At 36.2% G+C, this 24,842-nt stretch overlaps 1 protein-coding gene across 5 annotated transcripts in view; it reads right to left on the bottom strand.

Moving 5' to 3' along the window:
• Positions 1-24,842, bottom strand: part of WDR7 (WD repeat domain 7) — a 363,164-nt gene that overhangs the window by 292,312 nt on the left and 46,010 nt on the right. For all 5 annotated transcript variants that reach the window (XM_047827886.1, XM_047827887.1, XM_047827884.1 and 2 more), the window contains 4 exons: positions 22,719-22,851; positions 22,222-22,470; positions 21,207-21,427; positions 2,350-2,545 (listed from right to left, as the gene is read on the bottom strand). In XM_047827886.1, the coding sequence (XP_047683842.1) occupies positions 2,350-2,545; positions 21,207-21,427; positions 22,222-22,470; positions 22,719-22,851 (799 nt within the window). The remainder of the gene's footprint in view (positions 1-2,349; positions 2,546-21,206; positions 21,428-22,221; positions 22,471-22,718; positions 22,852-24,842) is intronic.

Raw genomic sequence — 24,842 nt, 5'->3', positions numbered from 1 at the left:
ATAATGTCAATACCTTCAGGATGTGCCATACTGACTCCCTAGGGACCTTTAATATCACTAGCTAAAGCCTGAGCAGCAAGGAGGAAAAAGAAATGTATACCTCCTATTATGGTTAAATCCAAAATAAATTCTGCCTCTTTATCTTTTAAGAATGCCACATTGACTGTTTCCCTAAATCCTCTTGAAGGTAAGATAATTATGAAGTTTCCACATTATATATTGTGTTTAATCTAACGTGGGCTTAATTATACTAAACTGGTTGTAAAAAAAACTTCCTCCAGTATACCTATAGTTACAGGCTACCTGTCATCCCTTTCTGGGAAAATTACCGGAAAAGTTACTATGCCTTTCAGTAACATCTTATTTGTAACGAGTATGAAATTAAAGAATCTGAAGAATTTCACACTCGTTACAAATGTATTTAAAATATCTGACGTATTCGGGTATCAATTATTTAAGTATCTGAAAAATTCAGAAAATGAAATTCTCTTCCTTTATAATAATTTTTAAAAGTCCTATATGAGTTTACCATATTCTTGCATTTGTGCTATATCAATTGTTAATTTAATATTTATAGTTTTTTAAAATAGTGTTTTCTGGATGTCAATGCTACAAGAACTTAGTCTCTTTAATATTAATTCTCAAAGTATTTCTGAATGGAGGTAAGATCACATTCCCAAGTTCAACAAAGTAACAAGGAAAGCAGCTTGTTTGTTAAATAACATTAATAGCAAATATAAACACGTGCATGCACGCACACACAAACCTCAAGTACACAAACATTCATATACACACATTTACATTATGTCTACTATACGCTCACATGCATGCACGCACACACAAACCTCAAGTACACATTCATATACACACATTCACATTATGTCTACTATACGCTAGGTAAATGTTACATCACTTTATTCTCCCAGAAATACTATAAAATAGGAACTATTATGATCTTCGTTCTACTGAGACGAAAGTCCAGTAAGGTGCAGCAGATCACATTATTAGCAAATGGTCAATCCTAAATTCAAACCAAGCAGTCTGACTCCAAGCCCAACAGAAACCTGGCATACTTAGTTTCTGGGGCAGACAAAACCAGAAAGCATGAAACAGTGCTCCTCAGCAGATAGGATGTAACAAAAAGGAATACAAAGATACAAAGTTACATACGTAGTATGCCAGCAATTCTGTCTCCAAAAATGCATGGAAACAAGGCCAGAAAGAAATGTGCCAAAATGTCAACACTGACCACTCAGCAATGAGATCTGAGCTCATGTCTCTTCTTTTCCACTATGTTGGAGCTTTTGATTTTTGACAGAAAGTATGACCCTCTTTTACAATCAGAGAAGAAAGAGAAAGGTAAATGCAAAAGCAAAGAAGTCTGACACTCTTCAAGAATGCTCCCTCTTTGCAAGATTGCCTGGGCGCTACACGTAAAGACAAGGACTGTAAATAAAAGACTGCTGAGTACTTGGTACTTGTTACAGAAAGACTCAACAGAACTCCCTACTGCCCCAGTAGGAGCACAAATATTGGATACAGCCTACTTTGGAAAAGGACTATTTAAAACAAAGAAAGGTGAAGAAAACAAAACCGATTGGTTGAAGTATCATATGGTACACAACTAGGTATATAAAGAAAGCCTTTAATTACTGATAGCTCATAATTTAAAGTAGCAAAAGTAGAATCAAATGTGTTTTTAAGGCCTACAGCAGTAAGCATTTAGTTACACACTTGAAAATTTCCCAAGGAAAACCGTAAGATTCTGTGTATAAACATCATATGTAATTGTGTGTACTTGTAAGCTACACATTACTTGTTCTATATTATGCCCCACACATTAATTTTCTGAAACTTGAAATCTTAAGTGAGAGATCTTGAAACGTTCGTTTCAATCACCTCCCATCATGAACAGTTTCATACTGCTTTTCTGCCGTTTCAATAAGAATTTTATCTTTTTCTACAGTTTCTGAACTCGATACAAAAATGGTCCCTTAATCTTGGTCACAATTTACCTCATGAACTGTACAGAAATCACTTATTTACTTGTCTGTATGTCTGTCCTAATCTGTACATCGTCTTCAATTACATTCCTTCAGAGACCAGTGAACTCCTCTGCAAGCATTTGGCACAGCACAACAAACAAGAGGGCATTTAAACAGTTCCTTGTCGTTGATAATCATGAGAACACTTAGAAAAAGCAGTGACCGGAAGTAAACGGAGCAACTTTTTTTTTTTTTTTTTTTTACATTTCAGGGCTTTTTCCCTCATATAGAAGATTTTTTAATTTCCAGGAAATCAAAGACACCCATTGGATTTTCCAGTCTCTCTCTTCACATTTGTGCTTACCAGTGTCCATTTGCCAGACGTACACCGAGCCATCTGAACATCCCACTACTAGGTAATCATCAGAAGGCCTCCACTTGATTACTTGAACGGGGAACAGATGACGAGATGCCAGCATAATGCATTTTTTCTCTCGCAGACTTAGGAGTCCTACTGAGTGGTCACTGGCTACAGAGCAGATACAGTGCTGCACTCTTGCCTAAAAAAGAATATACCTTCATTACACTTAGATTAAATTCAGGATAAAATGATCTTGTCCTCCAACACTTAAACCAAAAGTAATTACCCATTCACCACCGCTGAAAACCAACCGCAATATTAGGTTGTGTTGAAAAGCGTGTTCCTTCACATTATACATAAAACACCCAGATCAATCATGACAACACTTTAAAAAAAAAGAAAAAATGCTAAATTAATCCTAGATTAAAGATGGGAAGAGATGCCTTGGAAAATCTCCTGTTCAAATGTGAAGATGACCTTAACTAAAATGATTGCTGTGCAGGCGCGGGGAAAGCTGGAAAAAAAAAATTGATCTGTTATTATGCGTTCTCTTTCCACACTGTGAACTTTCCTTTGTTAGCTGCTGGAGCAGGCTCTCTGCAGTGCTTCTTTCTGCGTGTGACTCTGTCATTTTAGACCCATGTTCTTCCCTGCTCCTTTGCTCGAAAACAATACCCTCCCGGTCCCTCTGCCACAATCATTCCTTTCAAGAGCCACAGATATTTTGTATTTTCCGTACATGTGCTTCGCAGCTTCTGTCTGTAATATCAGCAGGTGCACCACCCCAACTAACACACAATGGCCAATTAAACACTCTGCTGTATATTTTCTGCTCGTCTCTAGTTTTTGCCCTTCAATTCCTTTTAGGACAGGATGGAATATAAAGAGTCAAAAGAAAGACGGTAAAGACTTTCACCAGCAACACGGAACGGAATCCACAACCCAGATGATTTAAAATTAAGGCATTTCTATTTTTAAGACAATTTATGAGCTATTTAAAACCTAACCTTTTAGTGATTTATTGGATTATGCTTTCAGTTCACACCGAGGTGAAACCACCTGAAAACAGCCACACATCATTGTATATATTGTGGCTAATATTGAGGATGAGAGGCCCACTGTACTACACGTATACATATCATCAATGGGATCCAAAGGAGAAACTTGTCAAACCTAATTGGGTTGGGCTTCGCCTAAACAAACAGACAGTCTGAACTAAATAACAATACCGCACTGAGTGGTGTATCTCACTGAATGGGAAATGCTGACGTTGGGTGGCCAAATGTGTGCGGAAAACACAAGTTATGGTTGTTGACTTTATCCACAGAACTTCTAAGAACCTTTAACATGCTGATGTGACCAGAATTATCTCCACAAGGGGAATACAGTGTCACTCACCTCAAAGGTCATTTGCGGCAATCTTTTAAGACTGAATTTAGGAGGAACAACATACTTTGGGAAAATCTGCTGTAACTGGTTCCTTTCATGTTTTGGCAGCTAAGAAACTTAGGCCTGAGTTTTCTACCCATCACAGTGGGGGATGATGGGCACGTACTTCTGCATGTAGACTCAGCGGTCTCAACGTGCGGCTCTCAGTTTCTCATCATCATTTACCTTTATTTTTATCCTAGTGAATAATGTTTATGTTTGTAAACAACTTAAAATCAATTTTTGAATGAAGCAGAGCATTAACAAAACAAAGATAGTAAGATTTAACTACTTTGTTCTTAAATTCAGGTATGTTAATCTTTTATTGTTAGCTTTATTTGTACTTTTTGTTGTACAATAATTTAAACAGTATACTCAGCATAGCAGGTGTTTACTAATTTAAAAGTTAAAAAATGAAGTTGAGAAAGAGTGTGTTATAAACCTTTATTAAAACATCATATAGAATTTTCCTAAACAAGCATTTGTTAAACTTACTTATTTTGTGTTCCCTGAGAAGCATTCAACTGAAACATAAAACATGATTTCTCTCTTAAAAAGACATTAAGGATTGAAGGGCAGTTGATTATGGCACACATAAATTAGCTGTATAATTAAGCAATGAATCAAAATAAAGTAGCAAACTACAAAAAAAAAAATCCTTCAAATATGGCGACGTTAGACTAAAACTGGGTAAAAATACATACCGCCAAGCCTTTATTTTCAGTTATTTCAGACCACATAAAATATTTATGAGTTCCACCAGGCATCCAGTGCTAACCAAAGATAATAGACAGTTTAATACAACGGATGCTTTGCATTTCTACAGATCACCATTAGCAACGACTTTGTTTTTATCAAATATATCCATCATTCAACTTACAAAAAGAGACGGAGGCGACATTAATGGTCACTACTATTTTGCAACATCAATCTGCCAAAAAGTGGTCATTTTATTTCTCTCATCATAGGAAATAAATGTCTGCGGTGATCTTTTCTTCTATGTGTGATTAACTGAAAAGAATGCCTCCCATACAGTTCTTTTCATCTGTCCGCGTCCTTTAATCAGGCACTGATCTGCCACAGTGCTCATAACACCCGTCACTACTTGTGACTCTGCTACTTTGACTCACGAGCTCCTCACCTTTAAAATGAGGGATCGCTTAACCGGTGCCGTATACCTCACCAGCCTACTTGCTGGACCCCAAGTCCACAGTCATCTCATTGGTGTCCATACACACTCTTGTCATTCCATTTCAAAGAGTAAGGAAAATGAGGCATGAATTGGGGGTGAAGTCTGTTCAAAAACAGGTGAATCTTCATCAGTGTTCTTTACCTATGTTTGGTGTCCTTGGGTTATGATCTATTCTTGGTAGATCTCAGTATCTGAGGGGACACAGAAGTCCTGACAACACTGACCTACACATTCTCTCTGCCAAATGTCTTTTACTGTAGTTTAGAAGCCAGCAGAGAGAAGACGGCAGACATCCTGCAAACAGAAAAGGCTTCCCCATTCCTACGAGGAACCTGACCTTCACCACCCACTCCCACGAGAAGTTTCACTGTTAGAACTTTCATCCTCTCCATTTACATGCAGGCAACTTCAACAATTCAAGAAAAGGTAATCCATCCTCAAGAAAAGACCTAAAAGTTCTACATTATGTTATCAGTCCTGTTCGTAAAAACAATGGACAAAGCAAATACTAAGTAAGAGCAAAGGATCTGTGTCTAAAAAGCAGACTATGTTATTTTCTGGAGGGAAAGTATAACCGTAATTCAAAAAATCCTAGATTTTCATTTCTGTTTGATGCACTCTCTTCTAAGACATATACTCACATAAATATGCTTTAAAGAATAGTTTTGTTCCTCTTTCAAACAGTGCACTAGATGAAGAAAGTAGGCAAAGGACATACCCCACCCACAAAAAAACCATGTTTGGCCCAAACAAACAAACAAACAAACAAACAAACAAAATGCTATCCCCATCCCTGTAAATGAAAATAAGCCTGTGAAGAGTTAACTCTAGCTTTACTGTAATAAGCAACAGTCTGGAAATAGCCAAAATAATCAAGACTGAAAACAAAACAAAACAAAAAAATCAATATTGCTAAGCCCAAGAAAGCATAGTTATTAGAGGTACTTAACTCACAAGAAAAGATGGTTCTCTGCTTTTTAAATATGGATTAAAATAAATCTAATTTTTCTTCTTTCAAAAAAATGCTAGTCCAACTCGTGTGAAAAAAACTGGCCTAGAGTGGAAATGGCCCAATACAGTAAAACCTCATTAATTTTGATTCCGCTAATTAATTGTGAGTTGATGGTTACCTTCACAGGCTGTGTGAAAACAAATTAATGGTATAAACAAAGCAAATGTCTAACCTATTTAAATGTAAAAGGAAAAAAGACCATTCTCAAGCACCACTTTGGTATTAATTTTAATTCAAACAATGAGCAGAGTAATGATAAATAATTCTCAGCTATCTGTTAAATGAAAGCACTTAAAAGATTTGCTAAAACACAATTAACTTGGTTTCTTCTTATCTGTCCTCAAAATTATTATTAAAGAAGCACTTCTTAAAGAATATATAATAACTCCTACCTCTGATTTAGACCCAGCTTCCCCACAAATGAATTGAATTAGCACAATTCCTTTATTACTAAATTATCAAATTCCAGAGATCTTGGTTCCAAAGCATCTACAACACCTACAATGACTGATTCTATAATTTGATTAATTCCATTCTATTTCACTTTGTTCCATTTCAACCTGGAAAAGTCACCTGAACGTGACTTAACATCAAGGACATTTTAAGGGGATAATGTAGAAGACATTTAAATTATGTAATTAAAATAATACAACTAAAAAAATGTGAACCTCATGCATTTAGGCTCCTTTTTTGATCACACACCCATTCATTAAAAAAAACTTTGTAATGTATGCCCGTTGTATGTATATTTACAAATTATATACGTACTTCTGTACTAATATACATACCATGTACATTGTAAAACACGCACCAAAAATATGTTTTAAAAGAATGACTCCAAGTTTGAACAAATTGGAGAGGAAAGGAAACACCTTCTTAAATGTCTTGCTAATGTCAGGCAATACCTCAAAGGACAATACATACCTTTACAAAGATTTCACTGTTAATGATTATGGATGTAAATACATATTTTCTGTAATTATAATGGGGTGGGGCTGCCCTCCTGCCAGACTGACCAAATGATCACTGCCTTAAACTGAAACGTAGCCGATGAAAAGATATTTAAGTTTCACTGAGAATATGTTCCATCCTTTGCTCTGCCCATCCTATGTGGCTCTGTGGTGGCCAGGTGAGGACCCAGACAACAAGCATCTTCGTCCCTTTTGGTAGCGGCTCTGCTCTTCCCCCAGGTAAGATGTGCCCACTGGGTGTGTGAAACACGTGAGACACCGGTGTCCTTCCACCTGGTAATTGTTCATAAGCTCAACTTCTTAGGGTTAAAAAGGGGGCATAAACAAGAGCTTTAATATTTTATTCCCTTACCCCAATTAACTGCCTCACAGTTTACACTTTAGCAACCACTTCCAAGTGACTTAAAGAGTGTTCAACTCACAAACACCATTTCAAATGTTTTATTGTTTCGAACACAGAATTTGTACAGCATGGGGTGAGCATCCTATCAAGTAGGCCAGTACTTTATAGGTAAAAATTATTCAAACTCATGTTCCAAACACTATTAATTCTGCCCTAAAAGACGCACCAATGACATCAAAAACTAATTGAAAACAAAGGCTAACAACAATAAACAACAGGATATTTAATAAAAAACCGTATTTTTATTTGATGAAAATATTAAGATAACTGGGGCAAGCAGAGGGAGGGAGATACCTGATCAAAACATATACACTCCAGAGCCCATTTTTCTTTCCAAATAATTCTGATCCTCAACCAAACAGAGTTTCATTGAGTTTGCCAGTAAATAATCCTCACGGTACATTAGTGCTGAGCCACAATCACAGAATCGGACAGTCAGAATATGCCACCTAGGTCATCCAGCCCGACCTTATGCATTTTACAAGACTTCATTTTAAACCATTCCCAGAAACCTCTTATGTAACCTGTTCCTAAACATCTGCCATGAATTACAGAAATTAGAGACAGCTAGTTTATCCCTTCCACCAGCTCTCTGAGGAGATGATTCTGTTTTCCAATAGCTCCCAGTATAAATGACATACATACATTTTTCCTACTTTTGCTCATTTGCTTTCTAAATTAAATTCTCCTTTTTCTTCATATCATTTCAGGGGCAATCTCTTAACTGCCCCCAAACAATTTTTTTCTTTGAATCTTCTCTAAATATATGATCACTAACTATTGTCTCTCCTTTTAAATGTGCCCATCATTAGACGAGCTATAAATGACCAGCTTCTTTCAGTCATAAATCAATCTCACTATTCTCTTAATCATTATTTCTTGTACTTCCCAGAACTCTTTCTATGGAACATAAATGTGCAGTTAAGATGCATCATTTATCACTTTTAAATATTCCACCTGAAGTGGAAAAGTGCTCAGGAATGTTAATTTCATTTCCACATGTTCATGAAACTAGCTTAAAGAATTTTTTTTTCCAGAAATCCATAGCTCAGCGTTCCTTTTTTTTTTTTTTAAGGGGGAAAAAAAAAGCTAGAAGGTTTTTCTTTGATAGCTGTTTTAGAAAATAAGACCATGTAGTCCGACCAAAACACTGACTGACCATCTAATTGGTAATGTTCTATATGAAAATAAGACTTATAGAAAACAAGTTTTAACATCTTCATTCATTCACTATATACAAAAGATAATAAAGAAATACTGAGCTAATCAGAATTCCACCTTTCGTCATCTGCTTCTTTATTAATTAAACAGCAAAAAAAATATGAAGAATTTAATGTAAGACTAAGAAGATATTGCCTATCAGAGAAAAAAATTAATAAATGACATTGAGAAAAGTTATTAGTTAAGAACAGATGATTTTTATCCTCTCCTCACCCCACAAACATAAACAAATTTCCGCTAAAGTATCTGATGTTTGCTCTTAATCCAGCCACTGGTTTTTAATCAAATTTCATCAAATTTCTGGGTGGAGGAAGATTCCAAACTTCCGAAATATGAAAAAAGCTACACAGAAAAAGGAAAGATTGCGTTAGAACAGGAGGGAATTTCAATAACAATAGAAAGCACATAAGCCTAAAATTGCAATTAAGTTAAGGATTCATACAAGCCTGAAAATCCCCAAGAAAAACAAATAAGCAAAGGATGAAACATGTCTCAAAAAAATCGTGAAAATCTTCATAGAAAAATTTCAATATCTCTAGTAAATAAAGAAATGCAAATTCAAACACCTACCAATGTAGCCTAAACATTTAAGAAATTGTGATAGCAAACAGCCAACCTTTACTGGGTTCTAACTTTGTGCTGGGTATTATTCTAAACACAACGCTAAATTCTAAATGCTGTAATTCATTATAGTCTCACAACCCTCTGAGGTAGGTATAATTATTATTTCCACTTCACAGATGTGGAAACTAAGGCAAGATAAAAACATCTTGTGCTGGCAAGTGACAAGGAAATAGGCACTGAGGATAGAAAATAATTTGCTACTACACCTCAGTAGCCTTAAAAACGTTAATACCTACTACACAAAAATTCTGAGGTTCTAATCTTAAAAAAATTCATAATAGCTAGCCAAGGGAGTAATCATAAATTTTAACAAATTTTAAAAGATAGTCAATATCGTATTGTATAATGCAAGAGTTTAAATTAGGACCAAACTACATATCCAAAGTAGGAGAACTGCTAAGTAAATAAGGTATGCTCACATAAGGTAATGTTCTACAAGCACTAAAAATTACTTTCATGAGCAAGTATAACTTGGAAAAGTATTTGTTAGGATATTAAATGAAGATGCCGTGGGCTCAGATAACCATACCTACAATATAATCACGAGTATACAGTAAGTGGATTTTAAAAGCCTACGGGAAAAGACATCCAAATGTTAATTATGGTTCTCTTATAGTTAGAGGGATAACAGGTGACCTTTTACCTTCTTAGCTACCTCTTTTTTCAAACAATTTAACAGTGTGTATCCATTAAACTTATAAACTTGCAGTTAAAAATTATAGCAAATAATGTGTTATAAGTAAGAGAAGGTAAAAGAGGGGATGGTTAAAACTAAAAAACTCCAAAGCTGAATAATCAAAGATAAAAACTAAAAGGGAAATTAGAAGAGAATTGAGCAATGCATAGTTCTCTGAAGGAAAATTGGAAATACAGGAATTCAAGAGAATGGCTGTATTTTGTTCTATAGTGAATGATATTCAATAAATTAGCACTTTACAATTAAGTATGCATCAAAATTATATATTTATGTAAATCAATAGCAAAAACATAGTAAAAAATTAGAGAAATACAATTATTTTTAAATACACAATTACATCTACTGGGAGGCAGTGTGCATGGTGCATACGTTCAAGTCAGCCTTCAAGTCAGACTACTTAGGACCAAATTCCAGCTTGGCCACTTGCTAACTGTGTGACTTGGGGATGTTATTTAACCTCTCTGAATCTCATTTCTCTGTATAATGTGACCAACAGTAATAACCACACCTCACCGAATTACTGTGTGAGTTAAATGAAACGTACACAAAGAAACTAGCACAGTGACTAACATATCACGCATACAAAAGATAATAGTTAAAACTATTTTTACCATTATTATTATCTCATTATACACCATAAATTCTGTCTTTTAAAATGGAGTTATATTTATTTTTTGGAATTGCCAATGTGTAGGCATTCGCCAGGAAATATGAAGATGTTTATTAATATCTCTGCTTTCATTTAATCTGAATAGTTCTACCTGCATAATCATCAGTACCATTCAATTACCTTAAAATTAATTAAGTTCTTAGCCCTTTTAACAATAAAAGTCAATAAAAGTATTCAATCCAACAACTCAATGACCACCTTTCACTGTTCCTGAATATTTCCTCACACTGCTTTTCCATTGAATTTACTTTATAACTTTTCACTTCATGTCTTTAAAACAGTAAAATGCTTTCTTTAATTTCACTCACTGAAATTAAAGTCTTAGAGACTGAGACAGTCAACTCTGCAGAGACTGAAAATCATCAAAGTTTTTTTTAAAGAACTCAAAAGTGCTGCTCTTTTCCCCTTCTGCACCCCAGTCAGCTGTGTCCACTTATTGTCCAAAACCACATCCAAACCTTGGGTTACACACACTCAAGATCTAAAGTCTTTGGTCACAAATGGTCCTCTTTCTCAGAGTGCACTGAATTATGACTCCAAGTGACTACTGGTCCTGCCCTTCTATTTTCCGATGCCTCACTTAGAAAGGTGACTTTAAGGCACTATCTATCTGACCTGGTAACTTTAAATCTGCCCACTTGGCCTCAACCTATTCATCCCAATCATCCCTGTATCCTTAACAGGAAATAAACATCAAATTTACATACCTCTGACATAACTAGGAAACATCTTTTTTCCCTTCTCATGGAAATAAGTGGGTTAAAATAGATTCTGGTTTCATTTTTCCAACTGGAATACCAAAATAATATGTATATTGCCCAGCAGTAAACTACTAGAACATATATGCTAAAAATACTTCTTTGTTTAGTAAGAATGCTGGCTGGCTTTTTATCAAAGAACACTGGAGAAACCTAACCTTCAGTGTCCACAAGTAGGCAAGAAAGTTGTGCCTCGCCAAGAATTTATGCCTAAGAAAAGCAGTAAGTAGGGTCAAACTCCCCCCTTGATCGTGTGGGGTCATGCTACCAAAGGCTTTGCAAAGGTAACAGTCATACCCTTCTGTAATCTGCCCACAAATTTCCATTAATGACACAGTTGGGGCCTTTCAGACAGTTGAAAATGCCAGTGTTCAAGCAGTGAGCAGGCAAAGCACAACACTTAAGACTACAATTTCTAGGGAATTTGTTGCTGTCTTTTGACATCCTGAAACTTCTGTCTCATGCAATAAAAAGATGCAGTTAGGGAGACAAAGGGAACTCATCCCTAATTTGGGCAGATTCTAAAAGCACCTGGCCATAGTTGGGAAACAAGGAAATTAAAAGTAGTTCCTGCTATAGGAACAAAAATCTATAGTAAAGTCATCTCCAAACTGGAAATGAATGAGTATGTTCCCCAGATTTAGACCTTTATCACCCAAATGAGAATGCAGATAACTGAAAATACAAATAAAAAAACAATAATAATGATTTAATGAGCTCCTATCATAGGCCAAGCATTACCTCCCAACTTTAACACTTTACAGCAGCCGTTAAGTTGCTAGAAAGTGTTGCTAGAGCTCCAAAATGTGAAGTAATCTGCTGAAGTCACCCCAAAATGAAGATACAGATCCAGGTTCGTTTGGTTCTAAAGGCCCTGTTCTCACTGACATGACCAACCAGCGGTTCACGGTTTTAGGTTCCACATGCCGACAGCAGAAAGTTTTCTCCACCTCCTTTTGGAAAGTCTTCACCAATGTCTAATTGGTGTTCAATTAGACCACCAATTGGAGGTGGTCTAATTCACCAAAGCTAATTCTGACTTTAAAAAAAATTATCATACACTAACTGGAATTTTTTGTTATTTTTGAAATACATTCTTCCTTTCTAATCTCACATCATTCCATTTCATTACACTTCATTGTGTAATGACTTCATTACACTTCATTGTGTAATGTAAAGATTGTCCAATCTTTCCTTGGAAAAACATCGTGAATACTTTTCAGGACAGTTTCATATTTTATTATCTTGTTTCTTCCAAATACCCTTCCTAAGTAGAGTAAAATAAAGCGCCAAAATGGGGGCACCTGGGTGGCTCAGTGGGGTAAACGTCCGACTTTGGCTCAGTTCATGATCTCATATTCGTGAGTTTGAACCTGCATAAGGCTCTGCACTGACAGCATGGAGCCTGCTTGGGGATTCTCCCTACCCCCTTCTCTCTCTCTCCATGTATCTCTACCCCACCCCCACCCCCATTTGTGCTTTCTTTCTCAAAATAAACAAACTTAAAAAAAAGTGTCAAAATGGTCTTACAGACAACTAACTGGCTTGCAGCACATCCAAGACCGTTACTCTGGGGGTGTCTGGCTGGCTCTGTCGGTTAACCGTCCATCTCTTGATTTCGGCTCAGGTCACGATCTCATGGTTTGTGGGATCCAGCCCCCTGCCTCAGGCTCTGCATTGACAGCACAGAGCCTGCTTGGGATTCTATCTCTTCCTCTCTCCCTGCCCCTCGCCCGCCCCTGCCCCACTCTGGAGCGCACTTGTGCACACACGCGCTTTTTCTCAAAATAAATAAACATCAAAAAAATATACTACTCTGATCTCTTGGTCATTATTTTCAAAGTAATGCACAAATATAGCAAGTTCCTACCAGCACCTGCCATAGATAGAGCCATCAGGTACTAGTAAAAACAACTTAACGGCTGCAGACTCCTCCATAGAACATACACACAACATACCAAGTACATCTGTAAACAGAGGTCATTCAGGCACCAGGTATGGTTTTACACACACCCGTAAAGCTAACACATTCCAATACTACACAGATCACCCTTCCTGAAAGTCTTTCAAAACCACCCACAGCTGGCCTACTAAGTGCCCATTCTAGGGCCTCTCTGGGAGACTCGTACTCAGGGAAGTCCTACAAGGGTACTTCACAACGTTTATTCTGTTGCCTTATAACTGCCTGTCTTCTAGTCTGGCTCCCTCATAGGATGAAGCTCTATAAAATAGGGACTATATCTTATCGACTACTATATACCTGGCTCTTGAAGGCACCTGGAATATGGTTGGCACTCAGATATTTGCTGAACGAATGACTATTCAAAAATACATTGCACTTAACTGAACAGTCACCTTCAAAAGTCATTATTATTTTCTAACAATCTCCACCATTTTAAGATAAATTTTAACTCATTTTAAAATTGCTTTATGATTAGGTTACTCAAGAAAAATTAGTCTTTAGGTCACACTATCTCTTCAGCTCAAAATAAACAGTGAAATTAATCACCCACTTTATTCACAAAGTTTAGCACCAAATCACTTCTGTTATTAAAACTAAACTTCATGCCCAATGTAATCTTATTTACTTCCAAAGATATGACTTAAGATCTTAAAAAAGCCTTTCTGAGATAAAAGAATATCTAAATTTTTTAAATGTCTGGCACAATATAAGTGTAGCCTGAACAGAGGGATGCAATCTTCTCATTAATATCGAAGGGACCACTCACTGACAGTCTTTTGGTATATTACTGGATTGTCTCAGCTTCCTACACAAGAGATAGGGTGTGTTATGATATTTGAACACATAAATATTCAGAGCAGGAAAAATTAATTGTCTTGAATAAAATAATATGATAGTAGTAAAAAATTGGAAAACGCTATTATAAAGAATAGAATATACGCCAATCAGAACGGATAGCCAATACGGTATTGATATATTAATGCGTTTGCCCTTTCAGAATGAGAATGGGTGCTATGCACTTATACATACTCTGCATACAACTACTTAAAAGCCTGAATATTAGCAAGTCTTCAAAGACTATAAGGATGATGGAGAATTATGAGGGTAAATAGGTGGTATAAACCTATCTCTAAGCTTTTAAGGGATAATTTGGCAATACCTAGTCAAAAGGCTTTAAGAAATCAATATGCCCTTTCATACAGAAATTCTATATCTACAAATTTATCTTAAGCAATCGTTTCAGATGTGCAAAAATATTTAGCTACACTAATTTGTATTCTCACTGTTGACAAGAAAAAAATCTTAAAGCAACATCCTAAAATTTCTGATAAATTACCAAATATTAAAAATGATGTTGGAATGTATTTAGTGAGACAGAAAGATGACCAGAATATCTTTAGAAAATATTTGTGTTCGGGGCGCCTGGGTGGCGCAGTCGGTTAAGCGTCCGACTTCAGCCAGGTCACGATCTCGCGGTCCGTGAGTTCGAGCCCCGCGTCGGGCTCTGGGCTGATGGCTCAGAGCCTGGAGCCTGTTTCCGATTCTGTGTCTCCCTCTCTCTCTGCCCCTCCCCCGTTCATGCTCTGTCTCTCTGTCCCAAAAATAAAATAAACGTTGAAAAAAAAAATTAAAAAAAAAAAAGAAAATATTTGTGTTCTCTGTAACTAACAATGTATTATTTAATTTAAAAAAATAATAATTAATTTCAAAAAGACAGTGCTGAATGCATAAAAACATGAAAATGGTCTCAAATTCCAAGAAAATTAAATGTAAAGGAAAAAAGGACTGTTACAGAACATTATGTACATTGTGATATATTTTAGGAAAACGTTAGTTCTGCCTCCTGCTTTTGTTTCATTTGTATTACCAACGTTTACTCTGCTTGGCTTCAGAGACTATGTCATAATAATAAATACTGCTTTATAAATGTAACATGCAAATTAAATTAATAACAAAAGCCGAAATTCAAAAAGGTGAGGTAAGAGCTAATGCAAACAAAAGCTTCCAGTACTTTAAAAAAACACACACACACACAATATACTAAAAAGAAACCTGATTTGTTAATTGTTCTTAAAGGCTGTGAACATTAGCCTGCTAGCATACATACAGTCACATACACCATTCATATTACTGTATTTGTCTCTAAGAGCTGGGGATTTAATATTGTCAAGCGAAGGCACAATTAGGTTAGATGCCTGACTTTCCCGTTTTCGCAAACCAATGCTGCCCCCTTCTGGATACTTCTGGAGATTATAGGATAAGACAAGTTTATCAAGATACAATAAATGAAAAGTAATCATATTTTCATCTCTTAAAGAAGTCAGCCTATAGCTCACGTAAAGAAACATACGTATTATGGGTACTACATTTATTTTGAAACATTTTCCAAAAATTCTGTTTTGAATACAAAGTTCTACTAGCAGCACACAACTGGTAATCCAGTCATTCATGCCAAAGGAAGAGGGAAATAGTAAACTTATATTAACTAAAAATAAACAAAGCAGAATACTTAATAAAGTCACTTCTCTGGTTCCCTTCCATGTGTGTTCCTCTCACTCCCAAAGCAAAGCAGAATCTGAATTTGGTAATCTTTCCAGTTCAATTTTAATAATTTCATTACCTATGCATGTATCCATAAATACACAGTATGCACTTGTGTGTTTCTTAAATGTAAATAAGTGGGATCAACAGTATGACACACACACATGTTCCTTGTCACAGGCTGTACTAAGCACAGCCACCTGCTGCAAATGCAGACAAAGGAAACATGGGTAGCTAGCTCCATGCAAAGACATGACTACCATTCTACAGGTAAGAAATATCCTACTGGGTCCCCAGTGTTATTTTTTCACTTCTGCATTTTCATTCCTGTCATTAGTATCTGTCTGGTTCATGAGGGGAAATGTTTTCTAAAGCACTCCTGACATTTTAAAATTATTTTCTTAGTCTTTTGTTCAAAGTCTGGGTTTTTTTTTCTCTGAAATTAAAATACGTGGACATAAAAGAAAATGTTCCTGGGTCTTGGAGAGTGGGATCCTTTACACTGGAAACTAAGGTAAAAAAAAAAAAAAAAAAAAAGAAAAAAAGAAAAAAAAAAGAATGATGAGTAAGACGGAAGGTGGCAGGGAAGAAAGGGAAGAAGAAGTCAGATCATTATCAACTATTAACTACTAATTCTAATACGAGAGACTTAGAGCAGGTATCCTGCTGTAGGATTTCAGAAGCCCGAAGAACATCTGTCCCCCCTTTCAAGAGCTCTCTTCCTCCAACTCCCCAACTCCCCCAGGGATTTGGTGCACTCTTTGGCCTCCCCTAGCCTACAGTTCAGATTTTGGAAATTCACCCACCTCTGACAGCTATCCAAATATGCGGAGCCGTCTATCTCTAACTGCTCTGTTGCTTAAATTTCTCAGTTATTAAAATAAGACTAAGCTAAAATGCTAGCGTTCTAAAATATTAAAACACTCTAGTACTGAAAATCTCTGAAGGACTGTAAGATATTGCACTCAGAGTTAAGGGAACCACACAGCTGGAGAACAGGAGGGAAAGGAGACTTGTTTTTCATTAATAAGCTGTAATACTTTTTGCATTTTATATATCCACTTGTAAAATATTTTAAATATTAATTTTAAATATTTAATAAATATTTATTAATATTTAATATTTAATAAAATATTAAAATATTTTAAGACACTACAGTAATATTCTCAATGCAGATGAAAAGTTAAAATTAAAAAATTCAAAACTGTAGCAAGCCTGTTTTTACAAGCTTTTTTTAAAGTGTTCTATATGAGTATTAAAGTGGCAATCTAATCTAATAATAATATAAAGGTTCCAAAAAATAATGATAATATAAAGGTTCCACTTTAAATTTGAATCCTATTAAAACTGCCTCAGAACTCTAACACTTGAAAAGCAACATACAAGATAAAAAACACTCTTTTAAAAACAATAAACACAGCTTGGAATGACAAAAATGGTACAGAATGTTATGCTATGCTGTATGATTCAAATACTATTTTAGTAGTTTTCCTTCAGTTTTCTTCCAGGTGTATCTTTCATATAAATATACATGTATCTTTCATATACACAGCACATGTATGTGCACCTTTTGCACATAGGTAGGGCACATGTATATGTATCTTTCACATGTAGGTTTCATGCACATGTGTGTACATGTATCACTCATCTGTATAGAGGGTACATTTTGTTTCATCAAGAAATCAAACCACCAAACAGAAAAACAGCAACCTCAAACTGAAGTTTTTCCCTTTACATTCCATAATCTTAAGAAGAAACAGAAATGGCAAATAACCTAGTATTAGAAATTTCAAAACTACAAGTTTCAACATCCACCCCAAAGTTGATACACAAAGCTCACACCATTTTTTGAGTGGTCTACCAAAGCTCGTTGTTTCTTTTTGGAGTCCCTAGAATATGCCCCTCCCTTTCCTTTACAGCATTTTGTAGTATTTCTCCTTTACCATATATAGTGGGCCTTCTAGAAGCCTTACTTAACACGTGCCTGATCCCCCTCCTAAAATGCAAGGTTGTACTTCTGGGAACACGTAAACACATTACTTGGCAGGGGGCACCTGGGTGACTCGGTCGGTTAAGCATCCAACTTCAGCTCAGGTCATGATTTCGCGGATCTTGAGTTCGAGCCCCGCATCAGGCTCTGTGCTGACAGCTCACAGCCTACAGCCTGTACATTACTTGGCAGATAGTAATACCACCCCCAACAACTTTCTGAATTGTTCTCAATAACCCTTTAGCACTGCACAATCCTGAATTACTTTGACATTTCATATTCAGAACCCAGTGCGGGGCTTGAATTCACGAACCATGAGATCATGACCTGTGCAAGTCCAGGCATCCCTGAACATGTCAAATTTTTAAATAATTAAAACTCCCATTAATAAAAGAATACATGAGTTGTTTATCAAAAATAAAGTATATAGAACCACTTAGCCTGGCACTAAATTAATGTTAATTTATATTAAGAATATGGAAAGGTTTTTTGGTACAAAGATGCTAAAATAGCATAAAAATGATGGAGTGGGACAAGAAAGGATGACAAATACCTAGACAGCAGGAATGTAAGTACATGTCATTTGTCCCCTGAGAAATGTATGTGGAGTTGTGAAGGGTACAGTCTGTCCTCAGAGCTCGTCTCTAGCTACAGTATCTTTTCTACCTAGCAGGTAGGATTTCATTCTTTCTTTGCTGTCTACGGAAGCTAAGAGACAATGATTTGCTTAGTACTCAAAACCTTCTATATCTTGGTAAACATGAAATGAATACAAAATAAAGGAAAAATCATCAACCTTATACGTTCTTGATTATAATTTAAGTAAATTTTAAAACACAATTCATATTCCTCTGTTTTAGAACATCTTTTCCTGTAAAAAAAAAAAAATGCAGGAAGTCAAAACTCAACTTTCTGAATCTACCTAAGATAAAAACCAAAAGTCCATTCTAATCCAAAAAGCAGATGACAAACTTTTCAATATTTATCTTTAATCATTACACTTAATAAATATTTAAAATCTCCCAACTACCAAATATTTTCTGCTAAAAGAAAGTGACACCAGATAAATTTATGAGAGGGACAACCCAAGCATTGGAACCGTCATCTGATGTCATTAGCTCTAAACTTAGCAAGACAGTCATTTGACAAACATTTAGCAAATATCAAATTCTTAACTTATTTATTAATCATTTAGGCCCTTTGATCTTCAAACACATTAGGTAATGCCCCTAACCACCGGCTAAATGGACAGCTTATTAACCAGGCAGTCACAACTTGTTAAATTATCACAAAGCTAAAAGCAAGTTTGTCTTAATGGTACTTCTGAAAGTCAATTAAAAACAAGAGAATCTCTATCGTTAAGGCTATAAGTAAATTGTAAATCACACGTTATTTTCCAAGTGCCAGAATTCCTGGTCTGTGTCTGCACCTCCCATATCACCCAGTCCACTAGCACCGTGGGCCGGCCCCACCTAGTAAGAAGTCTGTTCCCTATGTAGTTGCATGTGTCTACAGGTAGCTCTTTACTCACTAAAAACATTTCCAAATGCAACTGGTCAAAACAAATTTATTGTATTAAATATCCACTTGAAGTTTTTAAAAAAAGAAACCAGAGTATGCTCTCATACAAGCTAAAACACATACAAATTTATGTAGATTCAAACAGAAAACATGATCTCATGTAAACCACTCCCAACTTAACTTTCAATATTTATAATTTAAAATACATATTTCTCGGGGCGCCTGGGTGGCTCAGGCGGCTAAGCGTCGGATTACTCATTTCTGCTCAGGTCATGATCTCGCAGTTTGTGAGTTTGAGCCCCGTGCTGAGCTCTGTGTTGACAGCACAGAGCCTGCTTGGGATTCTGTCTCCCTCTCTCTCTGCCCCTCCTCCCTTGCTCTCTCTCTAACAAATAAATAAAAATGTACAAAAATAAATAAATCAGATACCTATTTCTCTAATATTTTTAATGTTTTCTTACAAAAACAAGAAACTGCCAAATCGGGAATGGTTGTTCTAAACTGGTATAATCTAAATAATGAATTTCAGGATCAAAAAATTAGATATTTCACCAAATTTGCAGTCAGGGATGAAAAAATTCTCATGTTTCACCATAGGGAATACCTACTGTAAAATAAGGCTTAGAATGGGATTGTAACAGCACTAAAAATCACAAGTGCAATTACAATGGTATCTATTTCACTGAAATAGACATAAGACTGGTTGCTTAAATAAACACACAGCAATTGTTCACAGTGATGGAGATAAGAAACTAACATTAATCCCACTGGAGAGAAAGGAAAAGAGGCAGGATTAAAAAAGAAAGAAGAGAAGGATTAAGAACCTGAATTTTCAAGTCTGGCAGAAAAAAAAAAAAAAAGGATAATGGGCACTAAGTCTGCCAACACCACCGCCAACATCAAATCAGACAAATTCTAGCTCTGGCAGAACACAGCAGATAAAATACACTGTTCGGAAGGGGAAGTAAGTAAGTAAGCAGAAAGGCCAAGGAAAATTTCGTAGGTTTTGAAATGAGACACCTCGTGAACACTGCATCAGATACACAAGCAAAATGTTCTCCCGTTCAGAAAGATGGTAACTGGTGAAGCTGAGTGGGTTTCAGTGAACACGGAATCTGTGTGAGACAACAGTGCGCGTCTGCGCGTCCGCACACAGGTGAATGTTGGGGGATGGTCACAGTGCACACAATGGTGGCTAATCACAAGAAAAAGTTCATGATTAACACACAGTGAAAGAAACTGTGGGTAAAAAAAAGTGGGTTTGTTACTTAGCAGCCCTAAATTTCCCTCCTAAAGCCTCACATTCCTAAAATGATTAGGGTTTTTGACATCGTTACATACCCATCACTAAGAAAGCAATCTGCTTCCACAAAAGTATGTATGAAATTCTCCAAAATCATTATCAGTGACCGTTATACTTTCCCTTGTCACAGTGTTTACTTAAACAAACACTATTAGTAAGCATTGGTAAGTATTCTGCCTCTACTAAAGTACACATTCATCATCTTTCTTGCTTAGATAGGGCTGAAAATAATAAGATTGCAGAATAGCTTTGTGAATATTTAAACTACTTTAAAACGGAAAACTGGAACTTTGATAAATACATTCTAAACTGCTCCTATGTTTCAGAGACAAGCCACACCATTTAGAATTTAGAAGCTAGTAACAGGAAAAAACACTATGTGGATCTTCTATTTCTGTGCCCAACAGTAAATAATTACAATTCTGCTGAAATAGCATACGTTACCATTATCTAGTTTTAAAAACTGAAAAGGTTTTAATTCTCTTGTCACATTTTTTTATATTATGCCTGAGAGCAACAGAATTCAGCACTACCACAAATAAAATAATCTTTTATGATCAACTTACACTACAGTTTTCAGGTGGAACTAGAAGTTGAGTAATCTCGCCACCATGCACACAGAAGATGTGCTTCATTTCTCCAGAAAATATGTCCCAAATTATGACTGAAAAATCCACACCTCCAGATATCAGGTATCTTTGATCATAACGAGCTGAGACCTGATGAGGATATAGCAAACATGTGACTTTGTTCCGATGACCACGGAGTGTTCTGTGAGGTGGCCAACCTGTGAATGAGGTTTTGGATTTAAAATGGGAAAATCAAAGTCTTACAAAGTTTCAACAAATAAAAGCAAATATGACTCGTCAGAATACCTATACATTTGATCATAGAAAAAAACTTCTAATTTTATCGTCAAAAACTGCTCTGTCCGATACAGTAGCTCCGAGCCACAGGAGACTACGGAGCGCTTGAAACATAGCTAGTCTGGATTCACATGTGCTGTAAGTGTAAAATGCACATGAGATTTCAGAGATTCAGCACAAAAGTAATGTAAAATATCTCATTAGTAATTCTTTATATTAATTACAATTGATTTTATATTGTAAAATTGAAACTTCAATTTTACAAGTTGAGGTGAAAATAGTTCTGCCATATTGGGTTAAATAAAACAGACTATTAAAATGAATTTCATCTGCTTCTCTTTTACTCTATTAATGCGGATATAGAAAATCACATATTGTTATACATACATATTTCTACTGGACAGCACTGTTCTAAAAGATTACCAGCATTACTGATGATACGGTGTTTAGTCAACCATAGAGATAACTGATAATAAACGAAACTACTAACACATACCAAAGAGAGAAAATCAGATGCCTCTTTATGCACAGTTATCACGTGGTATGTACCCCAAAAACAGGTACCAAGTACTTGTTACATGCACAGTAAATTCTGCCAAGTCCTGGCATGCTAACGACTACGTGGATTCGCTGCACTTGTCACAAACAAAGAGCGCAAACACGGGCAGCACAGGGCCCTGCACACACTTTAGACGGTGGCAGACGGTCAGTATACCTCGGCGGAGCATGTGTTCCCCTTGCAGCAGCTGCACGATGGCCGTCTGGGTGGCGGGCACAATAATGATGCTTCCGTCCTCACGGCCACAGACGAGTCGTCCGTGAGCCGGGATGTACACGCTTGCGGTGACTTTAAGAGGTTCACTACTATTGGGAATCACGCTCAGCTGATCTATAATTCCAGCAGGACAAGGATTCAGTTTATCAAATGCTTCTTGCAAGCTAATAGAGGTTGTCATTTTCAGCTCTGTGGAGGTTTTGTTTTGTATTTAAAAAGAAAAAAATTTGTTCATGTTAGAAAAAAATTAAACATAATAAAATAAAAGTACTTACAGTTGACTCAGTAATATATATCGAAGAATGATAACTGTCACAAACTATAATTCGAAGGATAAAATGACATGTACATTATGAATTTATTATGCTTGATATTCATGTTGCTAAATTAAAAGAATTACGAAGTTGCTGCACATGATTTATTACTACCTTCCTTACCTTCCTGTTTATCAGGTGTGTCTGATATGTTCCAAATATTCAATCTTCCTGAAGAATCACCTTGAATTAAGAGTTTATGGATGTGTTCCCTGCATCCGTAGAAGAACCGAGTAACCGGAGGACAAATTAGTAACTGTCCAAAAAAAAAAAAAAAAAAAAAAGTTCAAATATTTTTGGCTGTTTTGTTGTTGTTTCTTTAAATTAATCTCTACGCCCCAACTGAGGCTTGAACTCACGATCCCCTGAGATCAAGAGTCACATGCTCTACTGACTAAGCCAGCCAGGCACCCCTTAGCTGTCTTTTTAATGAAAATATTTCACTTATTAACATTTTTTCAGTTAAGGATGTTAAGTACTTTGCCTCAGTACCAGGGTAAAAAAAAAAATAAATCAATAAAAAGTGTTTATAGCAGGAGTCTTCAACAATATTTTAGTGTAATTTTATAGCATTAATTACCTGTCAGCTAATATTCAAATCCAGTAAATACAAATATGAAAAGAAATGAAAAGGACATTTATAGTCTTTCTCTATTATTCTTTTTCTCTGCTTTAGAAAAACTGATTACTCACCACGGCAATGCAATTTTTTTTTTTAATTTTTTTAATGTCCATTTATTTTTTTTTTTATAAATTTTTTTTTCAACGTTTATTTATTTTTTGGGGGACAGAGAGAGACAGAGCATGAATGGGGGAGGGGCAGAGAGAGAGGGAGACACAGAATCAGAAACAGGCTCCAGGCTCTGAGCCATCAGCCCAGAGCCTGACGCGGGGCTCGAACTCACGGACCGCGAGATCGTGACCTGGCTGAAGTCGGACGCTTAACCGACTGCGCCACCCAGGCGCCCCAATGTCCATTTATTTTTGAGACAATACAAGACACAGAGTGCAAGCAGCGGAGGGGCAGACAGAGGGAGCACAGAATCTGAAGCGGGCTCCAGGCTCTGAGCTGTCAGCACAGAGCCCGACACGGGGCTCGAACTCATGGACCGCGAGATCATGACCTGAGCCGAAGTCGGACGCTTAACCAACTGAGCCACTCAGGCACCCCGCAATGCAATTTTTTTAACTGTTATTAAATAATTAATACAAAGATATATCACTCTTTACCAAAAAGAAGTGTCCACCTTAAAGGCCAAAAAAGGAGAACTCTGTAATCCTAGCTTTTTGTTCATTCCTGATTAGTCATTAAGAATAGCAACAAAATTAAACTACCAAGATTTCACAAGTAGAGGACTCCATTTTTTTAAGCAGCATATTTTCAACTAATAGCATGACATTTTACTTGGTCACATTTATGTAATCAAGTTGAGCCTAGCTCAATATGTTAGCTATAAATTACTAGGAACAAAAACCACTTCATTAGGCTCGTGGGTACACTTTTATTTTTAAAACAGATTATTTTTCTGCTTAAGATCTTGTGCCTTCAGTGATATCACTTATATGAAAATACTAAAGAGTGGTGGATTCCTAAAATTAAAATTAAGATGATCAATTCATAAACACTTGAATATTAAAGCATAGAATCGTATCCTGAAAAGCAGTAAAAAAATAAACTTCAGTTCTGACAGTTATAGTTAACAAATAGTTACTGTATTTTGTATTAGTTCTTTCCTAAAAAAAGCACGAGCCTATTGAAACTACATATATTAAGCATAATCAATAATGTGATTTAACTTGAAGTCTGGAAATTACTAAATGTTGTCATTTATAAAAAAATATACCAAACATGGAGAAGTTGCTACAGCACCTATATAACCAATATTCCATATACCACAGTGTATCTCCCATCATATAATACACGTATCTTAACTTAAACATATTAGGCTGAGGGGTGCCTGGGTGGCTTGGTCGGTTAAGCGTCCGACTTCGGCTCAGGTCATGATCTCACGGTCCATGGGTTCGAGCCCCGTGTCGGGCTCTGTGCTGACAGCTCAGAGCCTGGAGCCTGTTTCAGATTCTGTGTCTCCCTCTCTCTCTCTGCTCCTCCCCTGTTCATGCTCTTTCTCTTTCTGTCTCAAAAATAAACGTTAAAAAAAAATTAAAAAAAAAAAAAACATATTAGGCTGATATTTTAAAAATATAATGTGGTTGTTCTGTTTTATGTATGTTTTTTATGCAAGTCAT

The sequence above is a fragment of the Prionailurus viverrinus genome, chromosome D3, assembly GCF_022837055.1.
Source record: "Prionailurus viverrinus isolate Anna chromosome D3, UM_Priviv_1.0, whole genome shotgun sequence".
In the NCBI taxonomy this organism is placed as follows: domain Eukaryota; kingdom Metazoa; phylum Chordata; class Mammalia; order Carnivora; family Felidae; genus Prionailurus; species Prionailurus viverrinus.
The sequence above is the reverse complement of the archived record's forward strand: the minus strand, read 5'-3'. Positions and strand labels throughout refer to the sequence as shown.